General features: G+C 35.6%; 1 protein-coding gene across 1 annotated transcript in view; it reads right to left on the reverse strand.

Annotated features, from left to right (window-relative positions):
• Positions 1-1125: 1125 nt before the first annotated feature.
• Positions 1126-17873, reverse strand: part of LOC123542126 (uncharacterized) — a 36888-nt gene continuing 20140 nt past the window's right edge. The window contains exons 2-4 of the mRNA XM_045327789.2: positions 12142-12517; positions 7274-7604; positions 1126-6725 (exon numbers count right to left, since the gene is read on the reverse strand). Coding sequence (XP_045183724.2) covers positions 2411-6725; positions 7274-7604; positions 12142-12517 — 5022 coding nt within the window. The 3' untranslated portion in view covers positions 1126-2410. The remainder of the gene's footprint in view (positions 6726-7273; positions 7605-12141; positions 12518-17873) is intronic.

Genomic DNA, 17873 nt, shown 5'->3' on the forward strand with positions numbered 1-17873 from the left:
ATCTTTATGAAATTTTGTCAGAATGATTACCTTGATAAAGTCTAGGTCGAATTTGAAAATGGATTATCTGGGGTTAAAATCTAGGTCACTAGGTCAAATCAAAGTAAAACCTTGTGTATGCGATAGAGGCTGTATTTTTCAACTGACCTTCATGAAATTTTATCAGAAGGATGAACTTGATGAAATCTAGGCTGAGTTTAAAAATGAATTATCAAAAGTCATTAACTAGAGGTCACTAGGTCAAATGAAAGTAAAACATAGTGTATGCTATAGAGGCTGTATTTTTCAATTGATCTTCTTGAAACTTGATCGGAATAATTGCCTTGATGAAATCTAGATTGAATCTTAATATAGGTCATCCGGAGTCAAAAACTAGGTCACTAGGTCAAATCAAAGTAAAACCTTGTGTATGAGATAGAGGCTGTATTTTTCAACTGCTCTTCATAAAATTTTGTCGGAATGATTGCCTTAATGAAATCTGGGTCAGATTTGATTATGGGTCATCTGGGATTATAAACTAGGTCACTAGGTAAAGTGAAAGAAAAACATTGTGTATGTGATAGAAGCTGTATTTTTCAATTGATCTTTATAAAATTTGGTCAGAACCATTTCCTTGATGAAATCTAGGTTGAGTTCGAATATGGATCAACTGGGTTTAAAAAGTGGGTCACTAGGTCAAATGAAAAAACAACAACATTGTGTATGCGATAGAGGGTGTATTTTTCAATTGAATTAAATTTGGTCAGAATTATTGCCTTGATGAAATATAGGTCGAGTTTGAATATGGGTCATCTGGGGCCCAAAAGTAGGTCACTAGGTCATATCAAATGAAAAATTTGTTTAAACTCCAGAGACCACATTTTTTGTCCAATCTTAATGAAAACTGACCAGAATATTTGTGTTCATGAAATCACTAGGTCAAACATGTTTACACTGTTATAGTACGTTTCTCAGGTGAGCGACCTAGGGCCATCTTGGCCCTCTTGTTTTATTTGTTGTACGATCTGGACGCAAGTCTTCATTCAATAAATATTCATAGTTCAATGTAGTGAATGTTGCAATACGATGGCAATATAAATTATGACATGCTGTAATATTACTGCACTAGATAAAAAAAAAACTGAATTAATTTCAAAATATTTATTTAACATATTTAAGGCGGTGCACAGGCTGGTTCCATCTCAAGATAGTACATTCCTCCCGCCGGTGTGTAGGCAATTTCCAACAAATAATAACACAGTTCACCCGGTGCGAAGGCAGCCTGCGCCACGTAATAACACATTTTTTCAGGTGCGAAGGCAGTCTGCGCCACATAATAACACATTTCTTCTAGACACGACAAGACATTGTCATACCCTAGTTTGCCATTATTCACAATTAAAATCTTCAAGAAGTTTTAACAACAACTGTTTTAAACAACATGATATTTTATATAAAGAAATACAACTGATGTGCATGTCATTAAACATGAAACAAAATAAAAAGATAAACCAGACATTCGCTGAATGGAATTTATACATGTATTACATAATGTTTCTTAGGCTTGTTTAGTTTCTTATTGTTCAATTCTGCATTTTGTCCGCTTCTGTTCTTTCGACAGTATTAACAACAATTAACATACCATCATTGAAAGATATCAAACACGGTCCAAAACCAGTATGACATATGTAGCTGGTCATTCTAATCATCGAGTTATCACTACATGTAAGAATTCCAACATTAAATACATTCTACACACAAACATACATATAAGATTATATAAATTATTAAATATCCTTGAAACTTCAACTTGCAAAAATTAAATGGATTGCATAATAGTTATAATCACATTAATCTCCCCTTTTAATGTTCTAAAACAATGAAAGAAATTAACCGGGCACACTGTCAGTCCCAATTTTTGATATAAACATGATAGGAACAGTCTTTTCTAAATTGTAGTTCCTCGCAAAGTGTGCATGACATTCGCTCTCAAACACACATTGCCGCTTTGGTCAGCGGCATTGAGACAAAATAAGAATTCGCGGTTCGACTGTCTTATTCTGCATCTTAAAATTTCAACACACATTTAATAACATCTGTCATCGACACTGGCATTCGGATCATTAATATCGAAACATCCGCGAAATAAACAAAAAGTACCAGCAGCATGTAAAATGGTTGCTTCCTCGCGTCATTTTACGATTATCACATAATGGGTTGTGATGATAATATATGATGAACTTCTTCTAAAGAGAAACCGGGTATCTAACGGCAAAAATAGTGTGTGTATATATATATGTATATATATAAATATATGAGTGTGAGTCTCTTTTATGCACGTTTTTCATTATACTTTTATACGTAATTCTGAGCACTTGCTTACTTGATACTCCATGAAAGGCGCAAATATTGTAGATCTTTAAACTGATCGTCATCTACCAGTACTCACTTTTTGTTTCCTCATCGAATGTAAAAGTTTATATAATGTTTCTCTTTTCAAAGGCATCACTAACACATCTTTTGTTGACATACCTTGAACGCTTTTCGGTGATACCTCTTTTGATCCCCCGGTTTGGCTGTTTTTCCTTGCTAGCATGTTTCTAACTCTTGATAACATCGCTCTTGCAATATCAGGTGTCAATCGCAGTTTAGATTTAGTATCAACAGTTGGTTTGTTATTTGAGTATATCGACTCAGAGGAAGCACTTGAGGTCGCGGGTATCTGTGAACTACTTTTGCCTGCAGTATGTTGTGATGTTTGTTGTAAGTTATTATACGAAGCTGATGGTGAATAATTTTTGGTCGTCGTTGATGGATCGTTATATTTGTAAACTTGTTTGATATTATTGGCCTGAGCAATATTGTGTACTGATATGTCGCCACGAGACTGCAGTTTTGCATTATTGACCATATCACGTTGTCCAGAATGGGGCGGTTTAACTTTCGGCATGTATGCTGGTATGTGATCAGTTTTTGTTTTTGTATTCATTTTCAATTTTTGCCTTCTTCTAAGCATCATTTCCTTCATCTTTCTGATTAGTTCTTGTCGTCTAGCTAACTTATCCATTGACTTGTACGAGTTACGCCCACTCTGCATGTGTCTTTGTGCTGTTTTTGTTGTTGTATGTTTAGCTGCAGTCGTTACTGGACCGTTTCTGTTGACCTCAGTCGTCGTCAAATCGTTCGCATTTCTTGTCTTTTGTTTTTGAAAACGTTTTGTCACCTGCATTTCACTTAAAAGTGGTTTTTCGAAAGGTTGTTGTTTTTGTCCTACAGAGATATCAGTTTTACTATTCGCTGATTGTGGTAAGTGAGACTGATCATTTTGGCTCTTTAAAACATTTGCTGCAATATCTCGTAACGCTGACATTACAGAATCGCTTGATAAAGGTAAAACGTGAAAATTATGTCCTGCTGAACTTAGTTTTTCTGTCATTCCAGCTGCAAGTCTGTCAGCAAGTTTATCTATAGTCGTTTTAACCGCATTTGGTTTGTAGTGGCTTGCATAAACACTTTTGTGTTTCTTTTGCACATTGGAAATCGATGCTGCGGTATTCGGTGCTTGAATGGTTTCTACTGGACGAATACTTGTCGTCTGTTTGTCTTGCACAATCCTTTGCTTTTTGACTGACTGTGTCTGTATTTCAGCCATTATAGGTTTCTGCTGAAAGGATTGTTGATAACGATTCTGAGAGTCATAGTTATTTGACATTTGTTTCTGCTGTTGTTGTGTTTTTATGTATTGAATATTCTTTTGTTTGTTTGTATTATATTGCTGCGAAGAGTGTTGTTGCTTTTCAGTGAATTTGTTTTGTTGCTCTTGTTTGGCAGCCAACTGTTTCTGTTTTCTTCGCTCAATAAGTAGCTCCAAGAGCCTTCTGTACTTTTCTCTCCTATCTTGGTCCGGTGACACCGTCGCCGCAGTGTTTGTCTGCATACTTTTTTGCTTTCGATGTACCCTCTGCATTTGTGGTTGACTTTGTGAATCTACTGTACTGGGTTCTGACCTTTGGACATTTGCGCGTATACTTGGTGTAACGTAAGTTGTTTTCTCCATATTGTACGGTTTTATATTGTATATATCATTTTTCTTGTTACGTAGAGTACTTGCAGGTGTAGGCGACAATTGTTGCTTCTTCTGTGTGTTTGCCTTTTTTATTGACTGCAGCATTTGGGTCTTAAAATGATTTATATATTTGGTAGTTTCCTTGCTCATACCAGGAGGAACAGTGGAAGGTTTTCTCACAGTCATCTCATTGCTCTCTAACTTCCCATTAGCAATTGGCATATAATGGTTGTTTCGCTGAAAATTGGTGTTTTGTACATTTTGTTGTGATTTCTGGTTTGTGTTACTGTTGATATTCTGTTGGTTTGTATAAATAAATTGTTTATTAAAGGAGCGGGGCACATCAATTGTTGCTTGTGAGACACTCTTTCCTTGTTGGGAGTGTTTATCTTTGAAGCTTTGTGTAGGACTATTAATTGTAGAGCTTTCTGATCGAAAACCACCCTTTCTCATTTCTATCAGTTTTTGAAGGCGTTCCATTTTTTCCCGCAGTTTTTTCAGCTCCTGCATTTGATAATCTAGTGCGTCGGTTGTATGTGCGGTCGCTGGTTTTGTTGTTGTCGACAGTGAAGTTGTTGGAGCTTGTTTTATTGTCGTGGGTATTTTAGTAGCACTTGCTTTTACAAATAATTTTTCGATATTAAGATCGTTATGAATACCTATATGTTGTTGTTCGGGAATACTTCTATCGTGACTTCTCGGCATAGTTCGATCAACATTTGCTGTTTTCTGGGGAAAATAGTTTTTGGGCGAATGTAGTGCAGCATTTAAATGCATATTATCATATGACTGTGGACCGCCTTCTGCCTGTGGGATTTCATGTTGACCAAGATTAAGTGCAAGTTGTGACTGAACATCTTGTGTTTCTGGTCCACCAAAAGCTGGATTACTGATCTCTACATCATGTGCTATATAGTGGTCTTGGCCGAAATAGTTCTGTGGAGAATGTATATCAGTATTTAGATGAAAACTCTCATTTGAAATCCCTGTATTCTGTAATAAAACATTTTCTTGCTGCCAAAATTGATTTGCTTTTATTAAATCTTTTGGCACGACACTGGGTTTCTTGCGACCGCCGCCAACCTTGTAATTTGTGAATCTCTCGAACACAACAGGGGCCTTGAATGAACTTCGTTCTTTGTTTTTGAATAAATTGACAGGAGTATCCTGCAAGTTAGCATTGTTCATATTAGAACTAGGATTCAAAGCCAGCTTGCGCCATGGTGCACTGTTCTCAGACAATTGTTTGTTCTTGACCCGATGTGTTGACGTATCTATTACTGGTAGTTTAGTTGTTTTTGTTGGTCTAGTTCGAATTTCGGTATTCGCACGCATGGCGTTCAAATGTTGATTTTGTTGATTGATTTGTTTGTAAGAATTTTGATTTTTATCTATATGCGCTCCACTGACCTGATTCATATTTTGAGATGATGGGTAGGTATTACTAAGGCCTTTGTTTGGCAACTGACCATACCGAGATACTGAACCTACGTTTAAGGAATTTTGATTAGGCATATTATATCCAAATGAATTTTGTGAAACACTACTTCCAAACATATCAGTTTCTGGTACGAGGTTAATATTAGGATGTGCTGGAGAATATGTCTGTTGTTTCCCGTTGTACATAAATGAATTCTGCGAAAGCTGCTGATGTCCACTGTACATTGAGGACTTAGGCAAACCAGAACTCTGTGATTGTGTTTGTTTCAGTTGTAGTGGTTTACTAGTAGGAGTTCTCACTATATTATTATCTTGCAGTAGAGGAGATTGTTTTGGTATTGCTGTCAATGATTTGTACCTGTCAAAAGAAAAGTAACGGTTTCCTTGTGGTCCCTTTGTGGTAGGTTCTGCAATACCAAACGTTTTAGGAATTGCTCTGGTGCCGTCGATATTCGTATTTCCGTCAGTAAATTCATTTAAAAGGCTGCCCATATTGTTTTGATTATTCCGATTTTGAACATTTGTTTGTCTTTGTTGTGACCCTTTAGGGGTATTGCCAGGTAACACGCTGTATTCATTCATCAAATCAGTGCCAGAATTTATCTTTCTAGAGTTTATAGGAGAACCCATCATTTCATTTCCGAAACTGCTGAACATATCCACCGAATTAGTTTTCTGTCCCCCGGAAGGTATGCCCTTTACAGGTGTTGTAACAGCTGAAGTCTTAGATATTTTCTCGGAGTTACCCCCCTTATATATTGTAGGTGGTGTCTGAACTTGTTGCGCGCGCAGTGTTGTAAAGTCAACAGCTGCAATAATTCTACTTGAACCTACCTTTACATATTTTTGTAATGGATCATGATGAGGAACAATATTTTTGTTGTTGTTCAGAGCGTCTATCTGTTCGTTAGACAATCTAGGAGGACGAGGAATTTTAAAAGGCCCACTTCGCTTTTTCGCTCGATTAGCTGGTTTATGACTCTCACTTTTCTTCGGAAGACTGACCACATTTTTATTCTTTACTTTGTCTGGAGCTTTAACGACAACAGTTGGGGATTTAACAGCAGCTTTTAGCTGATTCTGAGCTATATTTACGGACTTTGATCGGACAACACTTGCTGGAACAACGGATGGTGATTTTTGAGCAGGTGCTGGAACCGGAGCTGGAACCGACGCATAGGCACTGGGATACCGGGCGTATCGGTGCCTTGAACCCTCATCGAAATCTGTCACGGGTCTTCTGAAAAAGACATAAAGTAACTGGTTAATGCTGATCAATCAACTTTATAAATTAGAATTAAGTTTAAAGAAAAGTGTCTCAGTGTTAGGACTGAGTGTTTATATTATGAGTTCTCGGCCAGTTAGTGCAGTGGGCAGTGAGTTCTCGGCCAGTTAGTACAGTGTGTAGTTAGCTCTCGGCCATTCAGTACAGTGGGTAGTGAGTTTTCGGTCAATTAGCGCAGTGGGTAGGGAGTTCTCGGTCATTTACCACAGTGGGTTGAGAGAGTTTCCAACCGGTTAGCACTTTGGGAAAGAGACTTCCCAGTCAGTTAACACAGTGGGTTGAGACTTCCTGGGCAGTCAGCACTGTGGTAATCTTGAGACTTCCCGTCCAGTTACATGTAGTACAGTAAATTTATAATCCCCGGCCAAATACCAAAGTGGATAGAGCTAAAAACTGCCAGTCTTCAAAAACGTTACGCGGTCGATACCCAAGCAAGACAGAGTTCTCCATGAAGATAAGACAGAAAACAAAACTTCTGAAGCTTCAGACTTTAGTCTACTTACCTTTGTTTTGTAGCGTATCGGTTTGCAAGCTGTGTGGTTTTGATCTTCCGTACTTTCGTTATTTGGTTTATTCTAGAAACAGTTGTCGAGGGTGCACGTGTTGTGGGTGCCTGTGTGGTAGGGACAGGTGTTGTTGTTGTTGTTGTTGTTGTTGTTGGAGCGGCTGTTGAGGTTGTCCATATCATTGTAGTTGGTATAGGTGTGGTAGGGGGCGGCGGGGTGATAGGTATCTCCCAGCCTTTGATCGTTATATCTGCACAATTAACATAGGTTTCTTGATGCCCACATCCAAGACAGCCAACACCGTGTTCGTCGCGACCAAATGTGTTGCCTACAATGAGGAAAAGTGAAGAAAATCACATGTTTGTTTTATAAAAAGGTCTTACCAGTATTTCAAACAGGACTAGTATTGCCAGATTAATATCTATATTGAGCATTAACTGGCTGAATAACACTCATCTAAACCTTTATATGCTTTAACTGAAGGTCATATGGTAAATAAGCTAATGTCTTGATATGTTACCTTCACAAAATAAAAGTTTATTATAGTTTTATTATCATTATTATTATTTCAATTATCATACTACCACGTACTGGTTTAAAAAAGTTTGCTTTGCGCCATAGCCTATTTACTTACACCAATACTGCCTGCGACCTAACTGGTTAAATAATGTCCATATTGCATCCTAATTGGGTAAAAACGAGAACAAGTCTGCTTTGTGAAATACCAGTTTTTGGGAAAAAAAATTGAATGATACAAAAGCTATAGCTTCACATATTTTGGTAAATCAAACAAGGGTTTCCTCAACAAATACCCTACAAAATCGTCTGCAGACGTTATACGAACCAGACTGATAGAACATTTATTGGTTTAAAGAAACAGATCATTAACTCATTAAGTGAAAGCAATTGTCGACTAGCATTTATCATTTAGCAATTCGACATTTAGAATGTAGCATTTGGCTTATTTTTTACTTCTATTTTAAGTAAGATCAAGACATTATGAGAAGAAACACGAGCCTTATAGACCTGTTAACGTTCTTTGTCATGTAACTGTTCACTATAAGTTGGAAAAAAACTGTCTGAAACCATCTTGATATTTTCTTAAAAAAAAACAGCTTTACATTTAATTGTGTTTATTATCTTATCGTTCAAAAACAAGATTCAACAAACATGAAAATTTCTATTTATAAATGAAAAACATTTAAGGTAAATAAAGTAATAAAAAGGCGTGAGTGAAGTTTGATGTTTTTATTTTAGTTTTATATACTGTGACCATTGTTTTCCTATTTCCTGTACTTTTATCTCAAAATCTAGTCACTATGAGCGTTGAACATTATTCTACATCCTACACTTGTATCTCAAAATCTACTAATGTCACTGTAAGCGTTGTTATTCTACGTCTTACCCTTTTATCTCATAGTCTACTAATGTCACTGTGAGCATTGTTATTCTACATCTTATCCTTTTATCTCATAGTCTACTAATGTCACTGTTAGCGTTGTCATTCTACATCCTACACTTGTATCTCATAGTCTACTTATGTCACTGTGAGCGTTGTTATTCTACGTCTTATACCTTTTATCTCAAAGTCTACTAATGTCACTGTTAGCGTTGTCATTCTACATCCTACACTTGTATCTCATAGTCTACTTATGTCACTGTGAGCGTTGTTATTCTACGTCTTATACCCTTTATCTGATAGTCTACTAATGTCACGGTGAGCGTTGTCATTCTACATCCTACACTTGTATCTCATAGTCTACTAATGTCACTGAGAGCGTTGTTATTTACATCCTACACTTGTATCACATAGTCTACTAATGTCACTGTGAGCGTTGTTATTCTACATCCTATACTCTTATCTCATAGTCTACTAATGTTACTGTGAGCGTTGTTATTCTACATCTTATCCTTTTATCTCATAGCCTAATGTCACTGTGAGCGTTGTTATTCTACCTCTTATGTTTTTATCTCATAATCTACTAATGTCACTGTGAGCGTTGTAATTCTACATCCTATACTTTTATCTCATAGTCTACTAATGTCACTGTGAGCGTTGTTATTCTACGTCTTATCTTTTTATCTCATAGTCTACTAATGTCACTGTGAGCATTGTTATTCTACGTCTTATCGTTTTATCTCATAGTCAACTAATGTCAATGTGTGCGTTGTTGTTCTGCGTCTTATCCTTTTATCTCATAGTCTACTAATGTCACTTTGGGCATTGTTATTCTACATTCTACATTTGTATGGTCTACTAATGTCACTGTGAGCATTGTTATTCTATGTCTGATCCTTTTATCTCATAGTCTACTAATGTCACTGTGAGCGTTGTTATTCTACGCCTTATCCTTTTATCTCATAGTCTACTAATGTCACTGTGAGCGTTGTTATTCTACGTCTTATCCTTTTATCTCATAGTCTACTAATGTCACTGTGAGCGTTGTTATTCTACGCCTTATCCTTTTATCTCATAGTCTACTAATGTCACTGTGAGCGTTGTTATTCTACGTCTTATCGTTTTATCTCATAGTCTACTAATGTCACTGTGACCGTTGTTATTCTACGTCTTATCCTTTTATCTCATAGTCTACTAATGTCACTGTGAGCGTTGTTATTCTACGTCTTATCATTTTATCTCATAGTCTACTAATGTCACCGTGACGTTGTTATTCTACGTCTTATCCTTTTATCTCATAGTCTACTAATGTCACTGTGACCGTTGTTATTCTACGCCTTATCCTTTTATCTCATAGTCTACTAATGTCACTGTGAGCGTTGTTATTCTACGTTTGATCTTTTTATCTAATAATCTACTAATGTCACTGTGAGCGTTGTTATTCGACATCGTTCACTTGTATCTCAGAGTCTACTTATGTCACTGTGAACCTTGTTATTCTACATCCTACACTTGTATCTCAGAGTCTATGAATATCACTGTGAGCGTTGTTATTCTATATCTTTTCCTTTCATCACATAGTCTACTAATGTCACTGTGAGTGTTGTTATTCTACGTCTTATCCCTTTATCTCATAGTCTACTAATGTCACTGTGAGCGTTGTTATTCTACGTCTTATCCTTTTATCTCATAGTCTACTAATGTCACTGTGAGCATTGTTATTCTACGTCTTATCGTTTTATCTCATAGTCTACTAATGTCAATGTGTGCGTTGTTGTTCTGCGTCTTATCCTTTTATCTCATAGTCTACTAATGTCACTGTAAGCATTGTTATTCTACATTCTACATTTGTATCTCATGGTCTACTAATGTCACTGTGAGCATTGTTATTCGACGTCTGATCCTTTTATCTCATAGTCTACTAATGTCACTGTGAGCATTGTTATTTTACGTCTTATTCTTTTATCTCATAGTCTACTAATGTCACTGTGTGCGTTGTTGTTCTGCGTCTTATCCTTTTATTTCATAGTCTACTAATGTCACTGTGAGCGTTGTTATTCTACGCCTTATCGTTTTATCTCATAGTCTACTAATGTCACTGTGAGCCTTGTTATTCTACGTCTTATTCTTTTATCTCATAGTTTACTTATGTCACTGTGAGCCTTGTTATTCTACATCCTACACTTGTATCTCAGAGTCAACGAATATCACTGTGAGCGTTGTTATTCTATATCTTTTCCTTTCATCTCATAGTCTACTAATGTCACTGTGAGTGTTGTTATTCTACATCTTATTCTTTTATCTCACAGTCTACTAATGTCACTGTGAGCGTTGTTATTCTACATCCTATACCTTTATCTCATAGTCTACTAATGTCACTGTTAGCGTTGTTATTCTACATGTTATCTTTTTATATCATAGTTTACTAATGTCACTGTGAGCGTTGTTATTTTACATTCTATACTTTTATCTCATAGTCTACTAATGTCACTGTTAGCGTTGTTATTCTACATATTATCCTTTTATCTCATAGTCTATTAATGTCACTGTGAGCGTTGTTATTCTACATCCTATACTTTTATCTCATAGTCTACTAATGTCACTGTTAGCGTTGTTATTCTACATGTTATCCTTTTATCTCATAGTCTACTAATGTCACTGTGAGCGTTGTTATTCTACATCCTATACTTTTATCTCATAGTCTACTAATGTCACTGTTAGCGTTGTTATTCTACATGTTATCCTTTTATCTCATAGTCTACTAATGTCACTGTGAGCGTTGTTACTCTACATCTTATACTTATATCTCAGAATGTACTAATACCACTGTGAGATTTGTTATTATAAACCCTACACCTGTACCTCAGAATCTACTATTGTCACTGTGAGCAATGTTATTCTAAACCCAACACTTGTATCTCAGAGTCTACTAATGTCACTGTGAGCAATGTTATTCTAAACCCAACAGTTGTATCTCAGAGTCTACTTATGTCGTTACTGTGTAGTATTACTCAATGCACGTGAACACTAACAAAGCAGTTCCATTGTCTCTCATGTCTGTTGTTTTCAAATTTAAGCATCGTTTTCAAGGCTTCCTACAAATTCAAAATTCTGTTTTGTTTCGTGTATTGTAAATAGTTTGCATGACATGTTTTTTAAAAAAAGGTTTTTGAACGAATGAATCGCCAACTCTTTCAAATTTTCAGTTTGTTACCTGGTAAAAGTACAGATTTATTTCTCAGTAAAATGAAATTTAGTAATCGATACATGAAGTGAACATATTTTGTGCCCATGTAACTTTGACAACGCATAAATTGTCATTAAATTTTCAATATCCTCGTCAATATAATAGTTTGACATTCAGAAGAGTAGTTACTAGTCGTTCATAATTTCTATACTTGATCGAACAGTGATTGATTTGTTACGTCTTACCTGAAACTTATTTACTTAAAAGTTAAAAAGTTACCTGTAACATATGTCCACTGCAACACACATTTGTCACAATAAACTCCGTCGGGTATCTCAATAGTTAAAGGTATAATCCCAGCTCGATGCACATAGTACGTATACTCGTCGCCTTGGAGACGACCTTCACTTATTTTTAGCCAATGTTTGTCGAAGCATGCCTGTGTTTCTGCCGTCCCATTAGATGCGCAGAGCTTGAATTCAAAATAACCTCCTTGGTTAGAGTTCAGTAGAACCTTAACATATATATTTCTCTGTCCTCTGTCGCTAACGTCAGCAATTGCGCCTGTAGCATATTTCCCGCCAGTTTCGTGATGCCGGGGACCAGTGTAAGAGTCTCCACATAAACCACATTTCCCATCGTTCTTTTTAACGTTCTGAAAGATGGAATAAGACAGTAAGTGTTAATTAAAGTTATACCTCTTATCGCATGATAGTGATTTTTGTTTGAATGAAAAAGCCAAAGTGGCCGGTACAAAAAAAAGCTTTTTCAGGGGAAAAATAGTCCACATCCTCTGTATATAATAACAGATAATAGCTGTGGGCATTTTACCATTATCGACCGCTGTTGGAAGATTCAATGCATTAAAATAGTAGTTCGCATTCATATCATAGCATTTCGATGTCTTGCATTCTGTAGCAAGTGAGAGAATGTAAGTTAAATGCTGCGACCGACGTTAGAAACACCAGTAAATCCAGTGACGTTCATTCCATAGGCTATAATGACGTTAAAAGAGTTATGAGTTATCGTACTATGCGAATTTTTCTTATCTTTAATGCACTGCTTGACAGCCTCTGTCAGAACCATTGCAGATTAATTGCTAAAGTCGTGTTTAGGGCGGTACCTAACTAATATATATATATGCAAGGTAATCAGAATATAAAATGATTGAATGCAGTAAAATTGAACAAATAGGATCGTGCGAAATAGGTTTTTAGTTCTTTGGAAAATACTAGAAAGAAATATTGAGCGAGTTCGGGGTTTTTTTATTTCATTTTATTTCTTGATTTTGACTTTTTGAGGTTTGGGTACATTCTATAGAAGCAAGCGGGATACTTTATAGGCTAAACATAACTAAATCCGTCTGTTCTTTATTTCATACAAAATCCTCTTATAGGCTATATATAGGAATATGCCGATTTCGACAGAATGCTACACACTCATTATGAAACGCCGTAGAGTAAAGAAAATACGACAAGGTTGAGAAAGAGCACAAGGAAAGGAAGAAAGGGTAGGACTCTTTTTATTTGGACTACTTGTGACAGACAAGCGTAGACTTACATTTCATTTGGTAGTGATCAGCTTACATTTATAGGTTTTTCAACTTCAAATTTTTAAGAGGACAAAGATGATACCTTATTCTGTGTTTAATGTAGGATGACTTAAAGAAAAGACATTGCAACAAAGTGGTTGTCTCTTACTTTGCCCCTATACATGGAACCTTAGGCTGAACATTCAGGTGCACTTATATTTCATAACAAAGTTGCATACTCTGTTCTCACAAACAGTTAAAGAAAATTTGAAAATTAAAGAATCCAAAGGAGAACTATGTATATCTATTATGAAGAAATACAGGTCACGTGATTGAATGTATTAGTTCTGCTTGTTTCCTTGTTACTTGTTTCTATGATAGAAGTGTAATTGTCTGCCGGTTGACGATTGACGAATTAACTTCCATCTTGACATAAATGATATATTTTGATGAAACCTTCCTATGACAATAATATTTTTTAATTTATGACTTCCATTCAAGCGAGACTAGAAATCATTAGTACTTGATTTTTGCATGTCATTTTACTAATTATAAACAAACTGAGTGACAGTACAGTGATGTTCATACGTTTCGGTAAATTGTTCCCGATTTATTACTTTTAAAAAATGACAAGCTATCAATATCAACACTATTATAAATGTATAACTTCAGATTACATTCAGCAATTTAAGGGTTAATTAGATTCAAACATTTCTATGAATGTCAAACTGGGCTTGTTGAGATTTTGATTTTTGATATCGTACACTAAACATGCCTGTTTAAGAGTGTTTTCAACGATTAAAAGTAATGCTTATTAAAGGAAATTTTAATAAATGGAAAGAATCTAAATCAGAAACAGTTTATTTGTTTAACATTTCTTGCAATGATATATAGGTATAAAGAAGTAAATAAACTAGGCTATGTTAAATTCTCACAGTTCTTGATCATTTTGTTTTTAAATATACCACAATGTCTTCTTAAGCATTCTTTCTAGTTAACCATTTGTGCTTACCGCTAAAACTTTACTATCTGCTTTTTAAAATTTTGAATAACTGAGAACACATGATAAGTGTGTCTTATTTTACATCTTATTTTCTTTCCCTCTAAGATCAGGATCAGAAACACACTGTTTTCGAAATTTCTTATTTTTTTTTTATATGGGGACGACTCGAAAGGTCAACAGTATTCATTTGAATTTATTAATTTATAATATTGTCATCTCAAATTGCACACTTGTTCTGTTGAAATTGGATAAGCCTGGAACCCTTAATTCTTAAAAATGTTTTCAACAGTATGAACCGAAGACTTTTATCAAATTCATCCCTTAGCTCAGTAGGGAGAACGTTGGTCTACGGATCGCGGGGTCGCGAGTTCGATCCCCGGGCGGGGCGTATGTTCTCCGTGGCGATTTGATAAAGGATATTGTGTCTGAAATCATTCGTCCTCCACCTCTGATAATTCATGTGGGGAAGTTGGCAGTTACTTGCCGAGAACAGGTTTGTACTGGTACAGAATCCAGGAACACTGGTTAGGTTAACTGCCCGCCGTTATATGACTGAAATACTGTTGAAAAACGGCGTTAAACCCAAAACAAACAAACAAACAAATTCATCTTTCTGATCATTATTACGTATCAATGACATGTACTAATGATAAGTGTGTCTTATTTTACATTTTATTTTCTTTCCCTCTATGATCAGGACCAGAAACCCTTTATTTCATATTCTCTCTTCTTTTGTTCAATCAAAACCAAATTAAAAAGCTTTAACTACTTGAGTGAAATAATCATCACAATACTTTAGTCATTTCTGTGTCTATGCAGATTCGGAATAATATATTTAAACTAAATGTAAATAACGTGCACAATGATAACACATTGTGTCAACGTCTGTCTTCCAAGTTGGATTCAAACGACAACAGCCTTTTCGCATTCTAGACTCATTGGTGGCTGCTAGCTGCCACCAGTATCAAAAAGAATACTCCGTTTGAGAAATCTTGTCAGTTCTTAAGACCATCCTAACAACACAACCAAAATAGTTCCAAGCTTTCCAAGTAAACAATTATCTTTACAACGTGCAGAATATGCAAAGCTATAATATATGCCTTATATGCCTTAATACCATTTTAGTGTAAATTCGGCGACTAAAATCAATACAAATGAAGTTTAAACGTTTTAATTAAAACAACCACGTGTATGAATACAAATATGCAAATCTATGGTCACGTGAATAAACGATGACCTCATGTCACCTGAACTGGAGCAATGAAATTGATTAGCTATTGCATAGTACTGCCCCAGAGGTCACGTAGCTTATAACGTAGAAAAGTTAGCTTATTTATATAGAAACCTAGCCTCGGAATCCAGACTGACAATTCAAAAACGTTTCCTGACCGCAGTGTCACATGTATAACTCCCGAAATATAAGGCTTTATTTGATAAAGAACAATGAGCCGTGCAATAATTTGCGGCTAAAAACAGAAACGGAATTTCAACGGAAAAGTTTCCAAACATTTCCGGTCCGTATACAATACCAGTTTGTACCTCTGATAGCTTTTCCAGCAAGTTGTAACACTTTTCAAATATGTCAGAACAAACTTAAATGTTCGTCATAGCTATCAAATTGTAAGATATTATATTGATGAAACCCTAGTGATCTAAGAAAGTTACTGAATTTTCGACTGCATTTCAAGCATGCAAAAATATGACCACATGTTAATTAGGCTATTTATAGAAAATCGATAATCAGCAGTGATATGGATTTTCTCAGGCGTTGATACTGCCGATTAACACTAATTAGCGCAGATTTAGTGAGATGATTTATGAACAGGACAGTACTTTATTTATATAACTTGAACATGTACAGTTCATCGTTATATCACTATCAAGAACAAAATATACTAAAACATGCTTAGCAATACGAGAGTGAACAAAAATAAAAGAACATTCAGTTAAAATTCATTCGATATTGTTTGCACTGTGACCTGCCGTGAGAATCAAAGACATGCATGTTTTCTAAATAATATTCCCTCACGGATAGTCTTCCTTCAGCAAATGTACAATATAAGATACTATATGTATGCATAGATACACATGTATTCGGTATAATTTCGTCTGACAAAACACGAATTATCAACGTGGAAACCCACAGGTCGCCAAAGCTGAGAAGTGTTGCATGCTCGCTTTGACTAAGTGGTGCTACTGTATCACGATTTCATCAACTTGTAAGCCCATGAAAGTGGGCGCAGCGATGATACTAATACTCGCCTTTTTGAAACTGCAATTTGTCAGACTGTAGCAATTCGTCGGATAACAGATTTGACCAACTTAAAAATTAAATTGTTTCAAGAAAGATTCTGCTCCCTTCAGCTAAATTCATTCGAGTCGCACCATGAGAAAAACAACATAGTGCATTTGTGACCAGCATGGACCCAGATCAAACTGCGGACCCGCACACCACTGACTATGGTCAGGATCCTTGCTATACTATACGTCTCACTTAATGTCCAGCAATTTTGCGAAGCCTGCTGTTATGTCTAGCGAACTTCTGAGTATAACAGATGGAGTGATAATTAATGTACCTCTAAAATACTCTGGCTGCAGAACTGACATTCTGAGGTGCATTTGTGGTGCATGTTTGTGTTGTTTTCTTTCACAAAAGTCTCGTGAAAACCGCAGTTATCTGATACGGACTAAATCAGTGTGTATAATAATTCATGACAGACACTGCCCAAAAGCTTTAAAAAGAAATCTTAAAAGCTGAATGATTTGGAGAAAAGCCTATATTATTTTTTCATAGTAAAACATCTTCGATGTAATTTATGTTGTAGTTTTCGTCACAAATAATCAAAAAGGATCAAAACTATTCGTTAAAGACTGAATCAGTGTGTATGTAAACAATGACGGGCAGTGAAAAAGGATTAATTTTGAAACCAAAGCCGAATATTAAAAAAAAAAATGCAAAAAAAATGTTCTTACGGTTTGTATTAACAATTCCTCAGTTGTCGCTTTCTTTGTAATATTTTAAACATTGATTAGCAGCCACCATCAGCGCTTTGAGCGCTTTGATTTTATATCAATTTGCGAATATTTCATTTCAACGATATGTAGTGCGTCATGTTTAACTATCTTTTGTTTATTGTTGCCATGACGTAAAACCACCGGCTTTGATACATTATCTCCCAATTTCCATTGCACTGATACAATATACAGCCCTATTTCATATCATTTATAAGATATAAGCCATCAATATTGTTTATTATGAGGGATCGACAACGAAAGAATGAAAATAAGTATACTTTACTGTAAATAATTATCATTCATTTTTCATAGAAATTATAGCTAACCAACCTGATGTGTAAATAGTGCGTTGTACGACTTTTTACTAGTATTTCCTGGAGGAAATGGGGCAATTTTATGACTTTTAACGTATATTTCCTTATTAGGCTTTTTATTTGTACAGTAACCATTTTACAAATGTAG

The sequence above is a fragment of the Mercenaria mercenaria genome, chromosome 19 (genome assembly GCF_021730395.1).
Source record: "Mercenaria mercenaria strain notata chromosome 19, MADL_Memer_1, whole genome shotgun sequence".
In the NCBI taxonomy this organism is placed as follows: domain Eukaryota; kingdom Metazoa; phylum Mollusca; class Bivalvia; order Venerida; family Veneridae; genus Mercenaria; species Mercenaria mercenaria.